Genomic DNA, 18,748 nt, shown 5'->3' with positions numbered 1-18,748 from the left:
AAGTTGGTCACTCGACCAATCTCTCAGTTGACTGAGCCACCCAGGTGCCCCATGAAATAATTTCCGAAGCGGATACTTTGTACTTGGAGAGACAGGAGTAATTCCAGAGTTCACTGACTGCACAGTTTCTTGGCTGACGTCTGAAATTACATTTATGTGAGTTTTAGTATATCTAAACAACTGGAGTTACCCTAACTGCGTTTGAAATCGTAGATCTTTCTAGAAGTTTGTAACAACTGTGTTCTTCCATCAATGATCTGCCCTTTTATTTATCATTTTATGGTTTCATATCTTTGCCATTAAGTCAGTTGTCACTTTCTGATGTTAAGTCCTCTTTTAAAAAATGCTTTGTTTCTTTCTGTTTTCACTCTTGTTCCTGCTTTGGATAATTTTAGAGTGTCTTGTAACATTTTGCAACATATGAAATATTTCTTCTAAAATTTAACAATTCTCAGAACTCCCCAGATGTTCAAAATAAAATATCACTTTGATAGCACTGCATTACTTTTTAGAAACACAATTTAAAACCACAAATAAAAGTCGTTTGCAACAGGAAATACCTATATGTGCTAAAAACAATATTCTCCAATCATAGAGCACCTAATTTCTAACCAGTAATGGGTTTTAACATTGTCAAAATTGATACAACACTTTTTTTCTAATACAGCATTTTAATTAATCTGGTTATTCTAATAGTGTTGAAATATGTCTGTGGAATCTGACCTTACTTTAATGAGGACACTATTATTCATGAATTCCTTTCTTCTTCACTAATTTAGTGCTTTACATGTTTTCCAATCAGTATTATTATGCTATTATTATAAATAAAAAACATTTATTCTATCATGAAACACTTATTTCAATCTCTACACAAGTTAGTACCAGACTTTATATTGTTCAACTGCAAATGAGTAGCATCCCTCACCCTACACCCCACGCGGTGTCACTGGACTAGCAATGTTGTCAGCACATGACACACACTCTTGATCAAGACCTTCAGGGCAGTTTCATCCACATTGTAGCTGACACTACTCAGCTGCAGACATGAACAACCAAGGCGTGACTTATGCGGAACTCCGTCATGCTAAGGGCTCAAAAAGACAGCAAGTGCAACCTAAGGGCACGAAAAGTTCCATTTCAGTAACTGAGGAGGAGATAGCCTATGCAGAATTAAATCTTCAAAATGCTTCTCGGGACCTTCAAGGGAATGGCAAGAACTCTCCCTGCAAAGGTAAAAAACATTTAATACAGACAAGTATGTCTGTTTTAGGATTTGAAGTTGGGGTGTAGGGGTGTAGGGAAAGAGTAGGAAGTGATCTACATAGTTTTCATTTGTGAGGACCAGAGCTGCAGGTTGGAATATGGTATTGTAATTGAAAGCATTGGTATATTCTGAGAGAAGATTCCAATGAGAGTGATGGGTTGAGGTGCAGGTTATTGTATGTGATTCCCTGCGCATTGTGGGTTCTCTTGTTTGCAAATCTCCTAAATGATTGCTTCCGGGCATCCTTTCTCAGTGTTTGCCTTTCTCTTCCTACTACTCACCTTCACGTCCAGAGAAGCTCATTGCCGGTATCTTGGGAATCCTCTGCCTCGTCTTGATGTCCACTGTGGTAACAATAGCTGTTATTCCCTGTAAGTACGTGTTTGAATGACTAAAAGGGAATTTTCACCTTACTGATCATTAGTTCCTCGATAGTGTGTAAACACTTTGAATTTATTATTTCATTTTAATGCATTTTTAATGCATGCTCTAAGTGTGGAATAATTATTTAGAGGTTATCTAAAGTAGAAATAACAGATTAAATTGAGGGAGAATTAAACACATATTTGGATTTAATAACTCAAAGGCAAGTCACACAAGAGACTTTATGGTGAAATGCACATTAATTCTTGAGATTGCTTCAAGGAAATATTGTAAGAGATGGTGAGGTTTCGTTCTTTAAGCTTTTGAATTGTTTTCCCCCTCATGTTCATTACTTTATTCAATTTTTCTGGTAAAATAGCACACCCAATTTTAAACTAGGAAACTCAAAGTATTATGATTTATTTCATTGAATATTATTTTTTTGAGAATTGCTTTAATGTTCTAGCTACTGAAGGACCAGCGCGGAACAAAACGTCCCTGGAAACAAGGATCCAAAAAGGTACAACATCCCTTGCAAAATTCTGTTATTAGTTTCGTGTCTCTTTGAGCTCTGTCTTCAAGTTTGCAAAGATGATAACAGATGCTTTGGGAAAAAGTGAATTCAAAAATCACTTAATGAACTTTCAGAACTGATGGAGAAATACTCATTCAAAATCACCGTACCTGCTGTTAACAATTGCCTCACATTTCCTCCTTCTACAACATGATAAAAGGTAAATCATTCCATAAAGATGGTTGTGTTCACTGACTCTCAGGACATGTATACATGGACATTTTTGTGGTTGCTTTATATGGGCACATATATTAGGGGACGAAAGCCTGACTCTTCTCTGAGTGTGTGTGTGCGTGCGTGTGTGTGTGTGTGTGTGTGTGTGTGTTTAATTTTACCAGCTTGTGAGGGTCTACGAATGTTATGTACACATATTGTTGCATCCACACGACTCCTGAAACAGAATGCTACGGGCACCAGTGACAGTCACAACAAAGTTTATTACAATGAGAGGCAAGGCCGACCGATCGGGACCAACACTCTTGATAAGAGTGGGGCCCCGAACAGCCGGGGTACAGAGTTTTTATAACCGATTACATCGTTTTATCATCACCTGGGAACAGAACAAAGAAACAATTTCCAGATGAGTTAGAAACAGTTGCCTAATGAGGTGTTTACTTTAGACTTTCTGCCTCTAAGTTGCAACCAGTGGATCTCCTTGACCCTGCCTCTGATGCTCTTTTCTTTGAACTTTTGCTTCCTTAATTGGTGAAGCCTAATTTACAAGAGTATGAGGCGTAATTTATAAGAGTAAAGCAAGGCTGTTATCTCTTAACCTTCAATGTCAACACAAAGCTGTTATTTTTCAAGCTAAGCATTAGCCCTACACTACAATTTAACCCTTACAATATGTGTATCCATATACACTATGTAAAGTTTCATTTTGTAATATTCAAAGCGCTTTGGATAATATCTCATAATCTCTCCTCAGCCTGTCTCTGTTGTCATTGTCTGAAAGAGTGGTTTACATATTCCAACAATTGCTATTACATTAGCACTGAGGGAAAATCATGGAACGAGAGTTTGGCATCCTGTGCTTCTAACAACTCTAACCTGCTCTACTATGATGATGATGAGGACAAGGTAAGTTTTCAGATGTTTCCAGATTCTATTAAAAGCTTGTCATTAAATGGGGCTCCTGAGTGGCTCAGTGGATTAAGCCTCTGACTTCGGCTCAGGTCATGATCTCAAGTTTTGTGAGTTTGAGCCCCACAGTGGGCTCTGTGCTGACAGCTCAGAGCCTGGAGTCTGCTTCAGATTCTTGTCTCCCTCTCTCTCTAATTCTCCCCTGCTCATGTTCTCTCTCTGCATCTCAAAAATAAATAAATGTTAAAAAATAAAAAGAAAAATCTTGCAATTAATATTATGCTTGTAGAATTCATCCACAGTTTTATATGTAGTTGTAGTTTATTTTTTAAAGTCTTTAATATTCCATGGTTTGACTCTCTGACACATTATTTATAGTTTTATACCTTGAATGTACATTTGATAATTTCCAGTTCTTGCTTTTCATAGGATCCTGTGCTTCTAGAAATGCTCTTTTGTCTGAAATTAACTTTACTATTTCATTTTACAACACATCAAGGAAACTAGGCATATGATTGTGCACACTGATTACAATAGAGTTAGAATCACACAATTCTAAATTACATCATGAGTCAGAAGTGTAGAGCCTTTATCAGGCCTGCCCATTTTCCTTTTATGAAATATCTCTGCTTATTTTGGGGCTGTATATCAATGGAATCATTCAGGGTGCATTTTTATGTGTGTCTCCCTTCTCTCCCAGGTGCTACTAGTAATCCATCTATATTAACACACTTGTCTATAGTTTGTGAATTTTCACTGCTCTCATATGAATATGACATTTTAAAAACCATTCTCAGAAATTTAGTTCCTTTTTCATATGTGGGTATTATGAATAATTATGTTAGGAAAAGTCTTTTCTATGTCTTCCTCCACATATCATATTGATAATCATTTATTACACATAGCGACATATTATATATTTATGTAACATAAATGTATGGTTTTCATAATAAAATAATAATGTATAATGTAACATAATTGTATTCATGTATAATTATGCTACATTTCTCTGTAGGCATTAGTATGCAATTGCATAGTCATAGATATGTGTATATTTCAATATAAAAGTTTATGCCTACATTTTTTTTATTTTATTGTGTAAAATATATTATACCAAATAGGCCTTTGATCTAAAAGTCGTTTGATCAGTAGTCTCAGAAAAATTAATTAATAAGTTCTGATGGTTATTCAGTGACTGTTTTCCTGGGCTGTAAATCTCAAGGCTCTTCTCTTTTGTGAGAATGAGAAGTGCTGGGTTGTGTCTCTTGCCCATTTCTCCAGGACGGTGTCTTCTTTTCACTTCTCAGGAGTCTTTGTCATATTTTAGATCTGAGTTCTTTTTCGAGCTTTTAAGATGCAAGTACCTGCATCTGCATTTTCACTCTCATATTGGAGTCTTTTAAGGATCAGAGTTTTAATGTTACCATGGTCCTGCTTAGCTTTTTGTATGTTACAATGAGTATTATGGAACTATTTCAGAAGTTAGCCAAAGTTCATGAATAGAATATCCTATATTATTTTCCTGTATTTACCTTTTTCTTTCTTTATTTTTTAACTTTTCATTATGATGTATGATCCAATTAGAATTTATCTTTTGTGATGCTATATGTCTGAGGCTGTGAGTGAAAGTTGTATATATCTACATCATTACCTTATTGACGGAGCATCATTTATAGCAAAGTAGGTCCTTTCTTCATCAGTAACTTTATATACATAAAGTTATATATATGTACACATGTGCTCTAATCTCCTTGATATAAGTAATATAGATATTATGTATCTTTATATAGATGATTGGATATTCATAGATCACAGTCTACACAGTCTATCACAACCCACAGCAGTTCGAGTAAAATGTAGAGACTTACTTGCCTTTATGGTCCATTACCGTGTCCCATTTATACTACAAGTGTCCTAAATATTTCTCTGCTTACATGGAGAATCACGTGCATGTTATAACTTTGCTTCAACTGATACTTTTGCTTCAAATATCAAACAATTTCGAAAACACAGGAGGTGAAGGAAAGTCCATTAGACCTGGTAAGAATTTTATTCTTACATTTGTCCTCTCTTCCTTCCTTAGGATCCAAAATGCCTTCTTTTACCATGTATTCTCTCTAGCAGTTCTTTCAGAGTGGGTCTGGTGGTCATACATTTTCTTAGTGTTCCTTAATCGGAGAATGTCTTCTTTCTCTTGCATGTGTGTTGATTCTTTTGGTGGGTAGTCCATGGTTTTTTATTAGAATCACCCAGTTAGTGTCTAAAACTTTTCTGCTTATCTAGCATGCCTGTTTTCCTGTTATTTTGACTGGAGAGAAGAAACATTGTGGAGACTTGGGTGTGTAGGTGTTGGTGTCTGTGGTTTGCTAGGCTCTCTGACACCAGTCTATGTGAGGTAGAGGGAAATTCTGGGGAGCTCACCACCATGTCATTCCTTGGGTCTCCAGGGCTGGGATCTGTCGGCTTTCTCCTTATCTTTCTGACTTTTCTGTCGTCTTATGAATTATGCCCAGGGATTGTATCTGTATTGGTGGGAGGACTAGGGAAAAGGCTATCCAGTCTATCTTTCCAGAACAGGAAGTGTGGTCTGGGGTGGTTTTAATTTGAATACTCCTAAGGTAATGATGTTGAGCATCAGCTCCTATACTCATTTGCCATATACACATGGTGCTTGGTGAAGTACCTATTGAACTGTTTTGCTAACAATTTTAATTTGTTTCATTGTATTTTGAGAATTCTTTGTTGTACCCTGGCGGCAAGTCTTCTAGCAGATGCATGATTTGTAAATATTTTTTAACTGGCTTATGACCTCTGTTTCTCTTCGAAGAGCAGAGATTATCTTGATGAACTACACTTCATCAATTTCTTCTTTTAAGGATCATGGTTTTGGTGTTCTGTCTAAAATCTCTGTCCCACTGTAGGTTGTGCATTTGTTATAACATCTCTTAAAAGGTTTTGTTTTCAATTATGTGTGATCTATTTTGAGCATTTTTAGATATAGTATAAAGTATATGATTATTAATAAGATTTGATACGTCATTGTTTTCCCAACATTTGTTGAAAAGACTATAGTTTTTCCACCGAATGACTGCATTTTTGTGGAACTCTGCATTTCATATGGTGTGGGTACAAATTTTGCACATTCTCATCTGTTTAACTAATGTCTTCATGTATTTTTTGTTAGTTTCATGCTTGAAAGATCTTCCTTTTGCTTTAAATGTTTATTTATTTACTTTGAGCAACTGACAAGTCAAGCGGCAGAGGGGCAGTGAGAGGTCCATGGTGTCAGCACAGATCCTGACATGGGGCTCCCTCTCAGGAGCCATGAGATCAAGACCCGAGCAGTAATCAAGAGTCAGAAGCACAACTGACTGATCTTACCAGGTGTCCCCCAATTGCCCTTTTTTAAACAGTGAGTTGATACAAGTTCAATTTCAGACTTAACATATCTATTCAGAGTCTTTGCATGGATTTACCATTCATTTCTATCTTTCTAAAAGTTATTATTTTTTTAAATCTTTTAATGTCTATTTATTTTTGAGGGAGAGAGAGAGAGAGAGAGACAGGAGCATGAGTGGGGGAGGGGCAGAGGGAGAGGGAGACACAGAATCCAAAGCAGGCTCCAGGCTCCAGGCCTTCAGCACAGAGCCTGACACGGGGCTTGAACCCACAGACTGCGAGATCATGACCGGAGCCAAAGTCAGCCGCTTAACCGACCGAGCCACTCAGGCGCCCCCTAAAAGTTATTTTTTATGTTATATTTATTTATTTATTTTGTGTGAGAGAGAAAGTGCACAAGGGAGGGACAGAGAGGGAGAGAGACAGAGAGAGAGAGAGAGAAAATTCCAAGCATGCTCCACGGTGTCAGTGCAGAGCCCAATGTGGGGTTCAAATTCATAAACCTTGAGATCGTGACCTGAGCCAAAATCAAGAGTTGGACGCTCCATCAATGGAACCACCCAGGCACTCCTTTCTAAAGGCTTTTCAAAAGTAAGAATAAATATTTTTTTTTTCAGGTGCCTTGTGAATCAGAGAAATCACATCAATTGATCTTCATTGCCAATGTGACAGATTATGATTATGGCATTTCAAAAGTAAATACAACATGGTGCTACTTGAATAACTCTACTTGTATCTGAGTCCATTATTTTTATATATTGTCAGACCTATTTATGAATGCCCTGACATGTAATTTTGGTTTTTTTATCGTATTCCCATCAAAATGTATATGACACTTATTTTATTATCCTCCTTTTTTGACCCTACAATGATTTCTTTTAACTGGTATTTCAATTTTCTCTATTCATAAACATCTAAATACTCTGTAACAGAGTGTGAAAAGTTTTCTGAATCACAGATAAAATTATATTGGAGGCTGTAAGACACTTCTGATATTCCTATTTCTTTTTCTTTTGGTTTTCACAAGTTATGTTTAGTAGGTTTTTTTTGAACATTATGTCTAATTGCAAATATATCTGAATTACTTCATAATATTCTCCTAGATAATTTTATTGTGGTACAATTAACAACACACAGATGTATCATATGCTATAAATGTCAACAGACAGCTGATTTTCAGAGTCACCATTGCATGGAATGAGAAAATTAATATTACCAGGACTGCACTATGCCCCTGTCAAGGTCTTTTCTGCATTTCAAGAACAGTTTTATACATGGAATCATATGGTATGCATATTGTATTTTGGCATTTTCAGGTGAAGGTACACTTGTCTGATTCATCCTCATAGCTGCATGAAGTTATAAATTGTCCACATCCCTTTGCTGGTCTGTTGTCGGATTCCCCTACAATGTGCACACCAATTCTATTGCGGAAGCTCTTGGATATTTGGGTGTTGGTCCATTTGGGGCTACTTTGAGTTATTCTACGATCCATCCTTCATGATCAACTTTTAGCTAAACGTATGTGTCTCATATTTGAACTACTGGCTCTTCTCTTCTTGCTTCTTGAAAAGGAAGCAACTTAGATCATGCTTCCTTTCAGCATAACATTCTTCCTTTTCAGCATAATTGACAAAGGTACAAATTGGCTCTAAACACCACTTTAGTTTCATCCTAAAAACTTTGATGTATGCTTAGTTTATTATCATCCAGTACAAAGGAATTTCTGTCATCCAGTACAAGATATTTTCAAAGATTTTATCTTTCAACTGTAAAGTTTCAGAAGTGTATCACTTTCCACATGTTTGGAAATTTTCCAGATTCCTTTCCATTGCTTCTTCTCATTTTATTTTAGTCTTCAGAGAAAATAATTTGAATATTTCCATCCTTAAAATTTTTGATCCTAAATTTATGATGTAGAACACTTTCTATATATGTCAGTTATGTCAAGCTGGTTCTTAGAGTTTTGACAGTCTTCCATAGTCCTCCTGATGTTGCGACAAGCTGTTCTTACTTACTGAAGGCAGACATTTCGATCTTCAAGTATACTCATTAATTTATTAATCCTAAGTCTGTCAGTTTCTATTTCATGTGTTTCAGGGTTCTGTTGTTAGGTGAATAATGATGTTTATAATTGTGTTATCTTCCTCCTCTTTTGACAGCCTTAACATTTGGATATGTTTCTTTTAATTTCTACTACTATTTCTTGTTTTAACAGCTACTTTGATATTACAACAGCCATTTCCGCTCACTTCTTTGGTTGCTGTTTGTAGGGTCTATCTTTTGCTCTCCTTTTATTTTCACCTATTTGTGCCTTTGAATCTACAGTGTGTCTGTTATGGAGAGCATATAGATGGATATTGAGCGTTTATTCGGGATGGCGCTTTATCTTATAATTGTAATATGTTTACTTCACATGAGTGTAATTACTGAGATAAGTGAATTTACATATACAATTTGCTATTTATTCTCTATGTATGTCTTGTTTTCTTCTTCCACTTTACCTCAAATCTTTTGTATTAAACATATATTCTATCAGTGTTCCATTTTAATGCCTCTATTGATGTGTTAGCTATATTCTGAAGTTATTTCCTTAGGAGTTGTAGGTATTACAAACATATCTTTTGTTTGTTTTCATGGAGATAAAAACATCTAACATTGTTAGACATCTAACATTGCATACATTTAAGGCCAATAGTGTGTTCATTTGATAAATTTACATATTGCCTTATGATCACTATGGCCATGTTAGATAACACCCTTGTTATGTCACATATTTGTCATTCTTTGTGTGGTTGAGGACAGCTAAGAATTAGTCCTAGAAACTTTGAAGTTTATAACACAGTAATGTTGTCTTTAATTACTATGCTGCACATTAGACCTCCAAAATTATCTATTGGTTGTAAATTTGTCTTCTTTTTTAAAAATTTTTTAATGTTTATTTATTTTTTGAGGGACAGAGAGAGACAGAGAGACACGGGAGAGTGAGGGGCAGAGAGAGAGTGAGACACAGAATCTGAAGCAAGCTCCAGGCTTTGAGCTGTCAGCACAGACAGCTCAAACTCTCAACTTTTGAGCGGGGCTCAAACTCACGAACTGTGAGATCTTGACCTGAGCCAAAGTTGGATGCTAAATGCACTAAGCCATCCAGGAGCCCCGTAAATTTCTATTCTTAAACATCTTACCAAACCCTCAAACTACATTCCTGAAAAACATATTCTACTCTTTCTTTCTGCCTGTTCAGTTTTTAAAATTTCATATGTAAGTAAGACAATACAATATTTGTCTCTCTCTGTCTGACTTTTGTCAGTTAACATAATTCCTTCAAGGTCCATCGTTTTGTTACAAATGGCAAGATTTCCTTCTTTCACCTGTTAAATAATATTGCAGTGTATGTGTGGATGTATGTGTATATATGTACGTGCGTGTATACATATCACACCTTCTTTATGTCGGTTGGCAGATACTTAGGTTCCTTCCATTTCTCAGCTATTGATAATAATACTGCAATGAGCATGGGGTGTAGATAGACCTTTGAGATATTGATCAGTTCCTTCATTTATTTTAAAAAATGTTTTAATGTTTATTGATTTTTGAGAGGGGGCAGTGGCAGAGAAAGGGGGAGACACAGATTCTAAGCTCTAAGCTTGCAGTTTTCAGCACAGAGCCCAATACAGGGCTTGAACCCACGAAGGGGGAGATCATGACCAGAGCCAAAGTCCAACACAACCAAATGAGCCACCGACTGCCCCACTGATGAGTTGTATTAAATACGTATGTAAGAGTGACATTACTGAAAACCAGCCGTACTAGTTTCCACTGTGGCAGCACCAATTTTCATTTCCTCCAAAGGATTCCATTTTCTTCACATCCTCACCATATCAATTCTCTCTTACTTTTCAGAAAAAGCCTCTAACAGGTGTGAAGTGACATTTCATTGTGGACTTGATTTGCATTCCCTGATGAGCAATTTTGAGCACCTTTCATGTACTTATTCGCCATTCATATGTCTTCACCAAAATGTATACTGAGGCCCTTGGCCCATTTTTTAAATTAGATTTCTCTCTTTGTTTTGATTCTGTCGTTTGAGTTCTTTATATATATTGGATATTAGTCCCTTCTCTGATACTGGTTTACAAAGATTTTCTTCTCTTCTGTCCATGATCTCTCAACTTTTTGATTCTTCCCTTTGCTGGACATGAGGCCTTTAGTTTACAGCAGTCCTGCTTTTTTATTTTAGTTTTTGTTTCCTGTGGTAGATGACTTATCCCTGAGCTCATTACATACACCAAAGTCTAGGATCTTTTTCTTTTTGTCTCTACCAGTGATTTTATATATTTTATATGTTTTTATGTTACCAATTTTGTCTTTTTGTTTCAGCTGAATGAATACCCTTTAGCATTTCCATGGGGCAGGTCTAATTTCTTCTGACACCTGGCTTCAGCAACCACCACTGGAATCATGCTGCTGCTTTCACCTGACTGCCATCTTGGATGAGAATTGATATGTTGACACACCATTTTCTAGGGTGCTAGGAGAGTCTTTATCTCGTCTTCATTTCTGAATGACAGCCTTGCTATGTAAGGTATTCTTGGTTGACAGTTTTTTTCCCTTTGACCACTTTCAAAATGTCATCCTGCTTTCTGTCATTCTATGGGACGAAGACCTTTTGAGATGTTCCTTTTTGGTGTCTGGTATGGCGTGCTGACCTCAGAGCCCTCAAAGCACTATTGAAGCTGTTGTCCAAGATCAGGCACACATGGAACTATCATAGCAACTGGGTCTTGGTGCATAGGTTCACTTGTGGCTGTGGCACTAGGGAGGAGACGTGTGTAGATATTCCAGGGAAACCGGACCTGGTTCTCAGGGGCTCACCATTGTGACTATGGCTACCAGGGGATTGTAGCAGTCCCACAGGCCATGGATGAGAAGGTTTACTGGTGGCTTGGGGGCCAGTGGGCAGTAGGTGTTAATAGCATATACTGGAGATGGTGAGTCAAAGTTGCAACTCTGTCCCAAGTGGCAGTCCCTAGATAGCAGCAGCATGATCCATTCATGGATTGTGAAAACCATGTGTCAGGATACAGGGATCTGGACACAGACCCCTATCCACAGAGCCTCGAAGGAGAGCTTAAGCTGCGATGTGGAAGCTAAAAGTATGTCTTGGGATGCAACAGTATGGTACCAGAAATAAGGCTCAGAGCCCTAAAATGGAACCAAAGAGATGGGACTCCAGGCAGTGGTGACTTGGCCTACCCATGCAGGGTCAGAGCCTTGAGCTGCCATGGGTGGAAGAAAGTCTTCAGGTGTTAGTGATGGCACTTCAGAGTCCAGGCCTGGGAGGTGTTGGGTTCTGAATAGCAGGAGGATCCTTTACAATGAAGACTCGGGGTCATGAAATGGAACATGGTGAGTGGGGATCAAGCAAAAGTATGCACCAACAGTGGCAGTTAAGGCACATCCTAGGGTCTGGGAACAGGAATCAGGAACCAGCTCCAGTGATGTGAGACAAAGCCCCAACCAAGGACAGAGGTAGGCAGGCATCAGAGGCAGCTCTAGTCTCGTATAGGTGAGGTGCTGTGGCAAACAATCTCTAAGAGAAGATCTGGAGCCCCTCAAGGCAAGCCTTACCATAGCAACAGCTCTAGCCTTTGAGAATAGATATAGAGGGGGCCCTCTGGGCAGCTCCATCAAGTGGGATCAGCCTAGATGGGGCACCTCTGTTGCAAAAGCTGTAGCCATCCATGGAGTGGAAGCTTGCTGGGTTCTCCTGCTCCCCTTCTCTCCATGAAGTGACTTCCCCTGAGGGGATTCCTCCAGGAGCCAAGTGGCTCTCAGCTGGAGGGTTGAGTGATGCAGGCAAAACACTTCCTTTTTCTTCCATGGGACCATCCTGGACTTTTGATCAGCACCCGATTTGTGGTGTTTCTTTGTTGTCAAGAGCTTTCCCTGGGCCGTGTTTAGCTTGAAGTTGTTGAGTTATGGTTCGGACTGATTTTGTGGGCAGGTGAGCATTATGACCTCCTCGGTCTCCATCTTGCTAATGGCACTCTTTACACATGTATCATTAACTGATTGCCATCTATGTCACATGAATCCTGACTGATTTCTGATACAATATATTAAATGAGCACCAACATAGCTCCTTTGCCACCACCTATCACAGGTATGCCTCAACCTTTCAAAAATTTCCATCATGTCACTTTGCTTTTGTGAAAAACTTACACTAGTACCAGATTTTGCTGAAGAACAGAAATCTGAAGGGGATTTTCCCTTTCAGGAGAAAAGGTGAAAAGTGAAAATTGTGTTCAGGGCTAGTTGTACTGCTAGAGAAGCAGCTCACACCCCAAGCAGCAAGACTGTTCCTGTCAAGTTTATTTCTCAAAAAACAATCAACTCTGTATATCAGTATCAGGCGTAGGTTTGAACTGTATTTTTGAGTGTCTGTGCTTCATCTCAATTTACTTTCTGTACCTCTCCATTCACAAGGCTTGTCTTGAGGTATCAGAAAAGCCAAAGGGAGTTTTTTTTTTGTTTTGTGTTTTGGGGGTGGTGGTGAATTTTTGGCACAGGGATGCTCAGCAATATTTTCGTGTAAATTAACGCTATTTCAATTTACACTATTTCAACTTAGTAAAGTTTTCACAGGAACAATCTACTGTCAGAGAGAGGGGAAATCTGTACTTCTGACAGTGCTGTACTGAAGCCAACTTGCACTGATTTCTGAACACAAACTATGCATCTCTTTACCTTCTCTGCTTTCGTGCTTTCACATTGGAAACCTGAAGGGAAGCATTCGTGGAGACTTTGTACCACACACATTAACAAATGCTAAAAATATAAGGTTTATAGTATAGATCCCACCATGCAGTGTTATAATTATGGCTGCAAATTATCTTATCTTTTCAAGAAATTCAGAGAGGAAAATTCATACGCAGATCTAAACATTTACCGACATATTTATCATTTCTGTTGATCTCTATCCCTTCTTGTGGATATGCGTTACTGTCTAGTGTCATTTTACTTGTAGCTTGAAAAACATTGTTGAAAGGCAGGTGTAGTAAAAATAAATTCTGTTCATTTTTGTGTTTGATGTGGGATCTTTATGCATCTTGTTTTCTGAAAAACTATTTTCTGAATGTATAATTCCTGTTTGACAGGTATTTTTGCTTTGTTTTGGTTGTTTGTTTATTTGTTGTGTGTGTGTGTGTGTGTGTGTGTGTGCTCACAAATAGTGGGTATCTTTCTTTCTTTTTTTTTCACTATTTTTCCAGTGAGAGCTCATCTTTTAATCATATTGTTATTTACCTAAATATAATGAGTTGTTTTTCTCCTGCCCTTGTCAAGATCACCTTTTTTGTGGGTTTGACTTTGATTTTATTTTTTAAGCTGTTGCAGAATATACCATAACCGCATAACATAGAATTTAACACATTACCCATGTTAAAAAAATAGCCTAGTGTCTTAGAGCAGTTTTAGGTTCATAGCAAAACTCAGACATAGCACCGATATATGCTGTATTCCCCTACTGTCTATGTGTCAATGCAGGAGCAGTTCATAGACTGTCTCATTTTCAAAAGCCCTCGGTGGGGTGGTTCACTCGCTACAACTGATACACCTGTAGTGACACATCTTTATCAGCCAAAGACCATAGTTTACTTCAAAGCTTACTCTTGAGGTTGGGCATTTTATGCGTTTGGAAAAGTATATAGTGACATGTATCAAACATTATGGAGTTCTACAGGATAGTTTCCCGTCCTTCAAAATCCTCTGTGCACCCCCATCCATCCTTCCTTCCCCCTAAACCCTGCAACCACTGATCACTTTACTGTCTCCATGATTTTGTTTTTTCCAGAGTGTCATATAGGGGGAATCCTATACTCTCGCACTTCTTACATTGCATTTAACTAGATCATCCATCGTAACCAGTTGAAGCACCCAGTTTAAGTTAGGAGTGCCAACTATCACATTGTTGCAAAGGATATCTAGAGCTCTCCCCTTGTAAAACTGGAACTCAACTCACTGCACAATAATTCTCCTTCAACACTTTCCCCTCAACCTGAGCAACCACTATTCTACTTGTTTCTATCACTTTTACTACTTTGGATACTTTCTATAAGTGGAATCAAACAGGTTTTGTTTTTTTTTTTTTTTCATGTGTATGACTGGCTTATTTCACTTAGCATAATGTCCTGGAATTTCATGCATGTTGTAGCAGGTGATAGATTTCCTTCCATTTACAACTGAATAATACTACAGTGTTATGTGTATACCACGCTTTCTTTCTCCATTCATCCATCAGTGGACATTTGGGTGGCTTCTGCCCTGTGGCTCTAATGAATAATGCTGCAGCGAGCATGGGTGTATATATATCTTTGAGATCTTGCTTTCAATTCTTTTAGATAGTTTCCTACCTGTGGGATTGCTGATTCATGTGGTAATTGTATTTTCAATTTCTTGAAGAAGCTCCATTCTCTTCTTCATAACGGTGACCGATTTACATTCCCAACAACAGTGTGTAGTCTCCTCCTTGTCGACCTCCTCACTGACCCTTTTTTAAAAAATGTTATTTATTTGTTGTGAGAGAGAGAGAAAGAGAGAGAGCAAGCAGGGCAGGTGGAGACGGAGGGAAGGGAGAGCATCTGAAGCTGGCTCTGCATCGTCAACACAGAGCCTCATGTGGGGCTCAAGCCCACAAATGTGAGATCATGACCTGAGTCAAAACCAAGAGTTGGAAACTTAACCAACTAAGCCACCCAGGCACCTGAGCTTTTTTTTTTTTATATATAAAATCGATCCTCATGAGTATGAGGTAATAACTCATCATGATTTTGATTTGCATTTCTCTGATCATTAGCATCTTTCCATATGATTTTTCACAATATATATTGCTTTGGAAATGTTTTTTAAATTTCTCTGTCCACATTTTAACTGTGTTTTGGTGTTTGATGTTGGTACTAAATTGGAGACTAATCATATATTTTAGATGTGATTCCCTGTTTGATATATGATTTGCAAGTGTTTTTTCCACTCTGTCTTTTCATCGTTGATCATGCCCTTTAGTGCCCAGAAATGTTTAGGTTGATATAGCCCATTTGTCTACAATGAACTTTTCCTTTGTGGTCTGGTTTTGGTGGAGTTAATTTTAGTATACTGTGTAAATGGAAACATCCAGCTTCATTCTTCTGCATGTGGGAAGTCAGTTTCCCAACACCTTTTGTAAAAGATTCTGTCTCTCCCTATTGAATGGTCCTGGCACCTTTATCAAAACTGATTAGACTGCATACACATGGGTTTGTGTCTGGATATTTTTAAGGGATTGTTTCTTTGGGGGATTTAGGGTTTGTGTCTTTCTGTTCCTTCATCTTGCTGCTTGTATCCCGTTCCAGTTGGACTAGTGTGCAGGGCAGGGAAATGGATTCTGTCCTAGATAATGTGGAGTAAGGCTGATGGAGGTGGAAGATGTGTCACCCATCCCTGATTTTCACACTGACTTAAGTACTTCACAATCCACTCTCTTCCCTCAAGAGTATTTCTTTGTATTTGCCAGTGTTCTTTGGTCATTTCATTATGGTGTCATGAGACATGGGTTTGTACGTGCTCATTCTGTTAGCAGTTTGCTAAGTCTGGTGTCTATAAATATTTTCAATGATATTAATAACCTGTTCAGTCGTCGTGCCTTAAGATAGTTGTCCTGTTTTTTTCTGCCTCTGTCGTTCTTCTCATATTCTACTTAGACTTACACTGGCTTTCCTGATAGTGTTTTGAAAGTCTCTGAATTGTGTAAATTCTTCTCTTTTTTCTCTCTCATCCTAAGGTATAAATAAATTTTGTTCCTCCTTCAAATTCATCAGTTTTTTTCTACCTGAGTGGATTTTCCATTTCCGGTATGGATTTATGCACTGAGATCCTCTGTGGTTTCTTCATATAGTTTTATTTCTCTATTGATATTTCCTACTTGCTAAATTGCTGCCATCACATGTTCATGCAATTATTTCAACTAAGTTTTCTTTATAGTTTTCATATATTTATAAATATGATTTTTATTTTTATTATTTAAAAAAAATTGAATGCTTTTATTTATTTTTGAGAGAGAGAGAGAGACAGAGCATGAGCAGGTGAGGGGCAGAGAGAGAGGGAGACACAGACTGGGAAGCAGGCTCCAGGCTCTGAGCGGTCAGCACAGAGCCAGATACGGGGCTCAAACTCACGGCCTGTGAGATCATGACCTGAGCTGATGTCAGACGCCCAACCGACTGAGCCAACCAGGTGCCCCTAAATATTACTTTTAATTACTTTTGTTCTAATATGTGGAACAACTTATCCCAGCAGATGTTTCTATTGACCTATGCTTTCCTTTCGTTGGAAGACATTTTTAAATTTCTCTATATTTTTTTTTTACTTCTTAGGTAGACACTTTTTAAACATATACTTCAGTAAACATGCATTGCATGTCATTTTTCCTAGATTTACTATTTTTTGTTGCCAAACATTTATGGCAGAATCTTCTCCGCTGAAGTCTGTCTACTGATAGTTTTGTTCAATGTTTTCCAAATTCTTATTGCTTATTTTTATGACGTTGTGACTTTTACCTTTGATGTTAATTACTGCTGATCAAGTCTCCACCTATTGCACCAGCACCCTTGCTCTTTGCAGCTTCTCCCAGTTGTAACATTTCAGTCTTCTTGATCGCTGAGCCAGGGGTGGGCAGGTGGGGAGACACTGAGCATCCTAGGCGAGAAGATGACGGATGTGCTTCCTCCTTGAATCTCCAGGATTTTTTCCAATGTACCTATTTCATAAGTTATTAACCTGTGATCCATTTTCTCAACTCTGAAATTGTCTTCACGGTCAGTTTGTCCTCTTCACTTAGTCCTACTAAGACAATTTTATACTTTTGTGTCCACCGTGTAACATTATATTATAATTTGAAAGTGTCTAGAAAGGAAGAAAGGATGAAATTTTATGTGTTATTACAGAATTCAAGTGAGTATAAGAGCTTGTATTTGACTCCCAATAAATTTTATTTTCTCATAGTTTTTGTTGAATTTACTCTCTGCTACTACATGGGTTAGAGGCTCCCAGAGAAGAAATCATAGTTCATCTGTGCAGCCAAAAGCCTTAACATTTTCTTCTGAACTGTAAGTCTCCTGACAACTTTTTATTTTATGCCTCACAAGAATAGTTCTTAGAAAGAAAAACAGCAATGTGTGAACAATCAGATAAACACAGTAGTTGAAGTGTTTCCAGAGAAAAATGGTATGAGAAATATTGAGATTGAGATATTTAAGTATGAGTCAAAATGGATGGTTTATTCATTAAAATACTATGGTACCTAGTAAGAGATATAAGCAACCTTATGGTAAGATTAATGAGATATAATTCTCTGTATTTCAGGTTGTCAGTATCTTCAGAGAGTGACAAGAATTGTCCATATTTCGATTTTCGTGCAAAAAAACCTTATTTTGCACCCTGCTCAGTAATAAGACCGTATGTTTGTAAGCACCAGGCATTTTAGTTACCTCATTTTGGTATAATGCTATTTCACCATTTATAAAGAATACATCTCTCATTATTTCAAAACCCATATGATTATTTTCTTTGCACATTTTTAAGATAATATTTTGAGTGTAATTTTAGGCTCACAACAAAATTAAGAAGAAGCTCCTGAGACTTCCTGGATTGTCCCTGTCTGCACATGTGCATGGCCTCTCCCATTACCAACATCACTCACTAGAATGTTTCATTTCTTACCAAGGATGAATCCGCATCAATGCATATATATCACCCAAAGCCCAAAGAGTACTTGAGGCTTCATTCTTGGTGTTATGGAACTGTTCTCAAATTTCATTATATTAGTGTAAAAAAATATACTCGGTATATGTTATTTATTTCTTATGCTTTGCTATTTAGTAGAATAAAATATATATTAATTACAAATCATAACATTAGTGTAAAATTCTCACTACAGTGAATAATTCCATTTATATTTCCAAATTAGCTGATTTATTCTAGCCCTTTAAGGGCCCCAAATGAGGCTTGAACACTCCAGGGTGACAAGGGTA

General features: G+C 37.6%; 1 protein-coding gene across 1 annotated transcript; it reads left to right on the top strand.

Moving 5' to 3' along the window:
• Positions 1–1,044: 1,044 nt before the first annotated feature.
• Positions 1,045–18,104, top strand: LOC122225343 (NKG2-A/NKG2-B type II integral membrane protein-like). Its single transcript, XM_042948277.1, has 5 exons — positions 1,045–1,232; positions 1,541–1,635; positions 2,094–2,147; positions 3,130–3,281; positions 18,081–18,104. The coding sequence occupies exons 1-5, from the start codon at positions 1,045–1,047 to the stop codon at positions 18,102–18,104; spliced, it is 513 nt and encodes a 170-aa protein (XP_042804211.1).
• The last annotated feature ends 644 nt before the right edge of the window (positions 18,105–18,748 follow it).

Source organism: Panthera leo, chromosome B4 (assembly GCF_018350215.1).
Source record: "Panthera leo isolate Ple1 chromosome B4, P.leo_Ple1_pat1.1, whole genome shotgun sequence".
NCBI lineage: Eukaryota > Metazoa > Chordata > Mammalia > Carnivora > Felidae > Panthera > Panthera leo.
The sequence above is the reverse complement of the archived record's forward strand: the minus strand, read 5'-3'. Positions and strand labels throughout refer to the sequence as shown.

Coding starts and splice junctions, on each gene's coding strand:
- LOC122225343 (XM_042948277.1), top strand. CDS start 1,045: ATGAACAACCAAGGCGTGACTTATGCGGAACTCCGTCATGCTAAGGGC. Junction 2,148..3,129: donor GGAAACAAGGATCCAAAAAG/GTACAACATCCC, acceptor ATCTCTCCTCAG/CCTGTCTCTGTTGTCATTGT. Junction 3,282..18,080: donor ATGATGATGATGAGGACAAG/GTAAGTTTTCAG, acceptor TCTGTATTTCAG/GTTGTCAGTATCTTCAGAGA.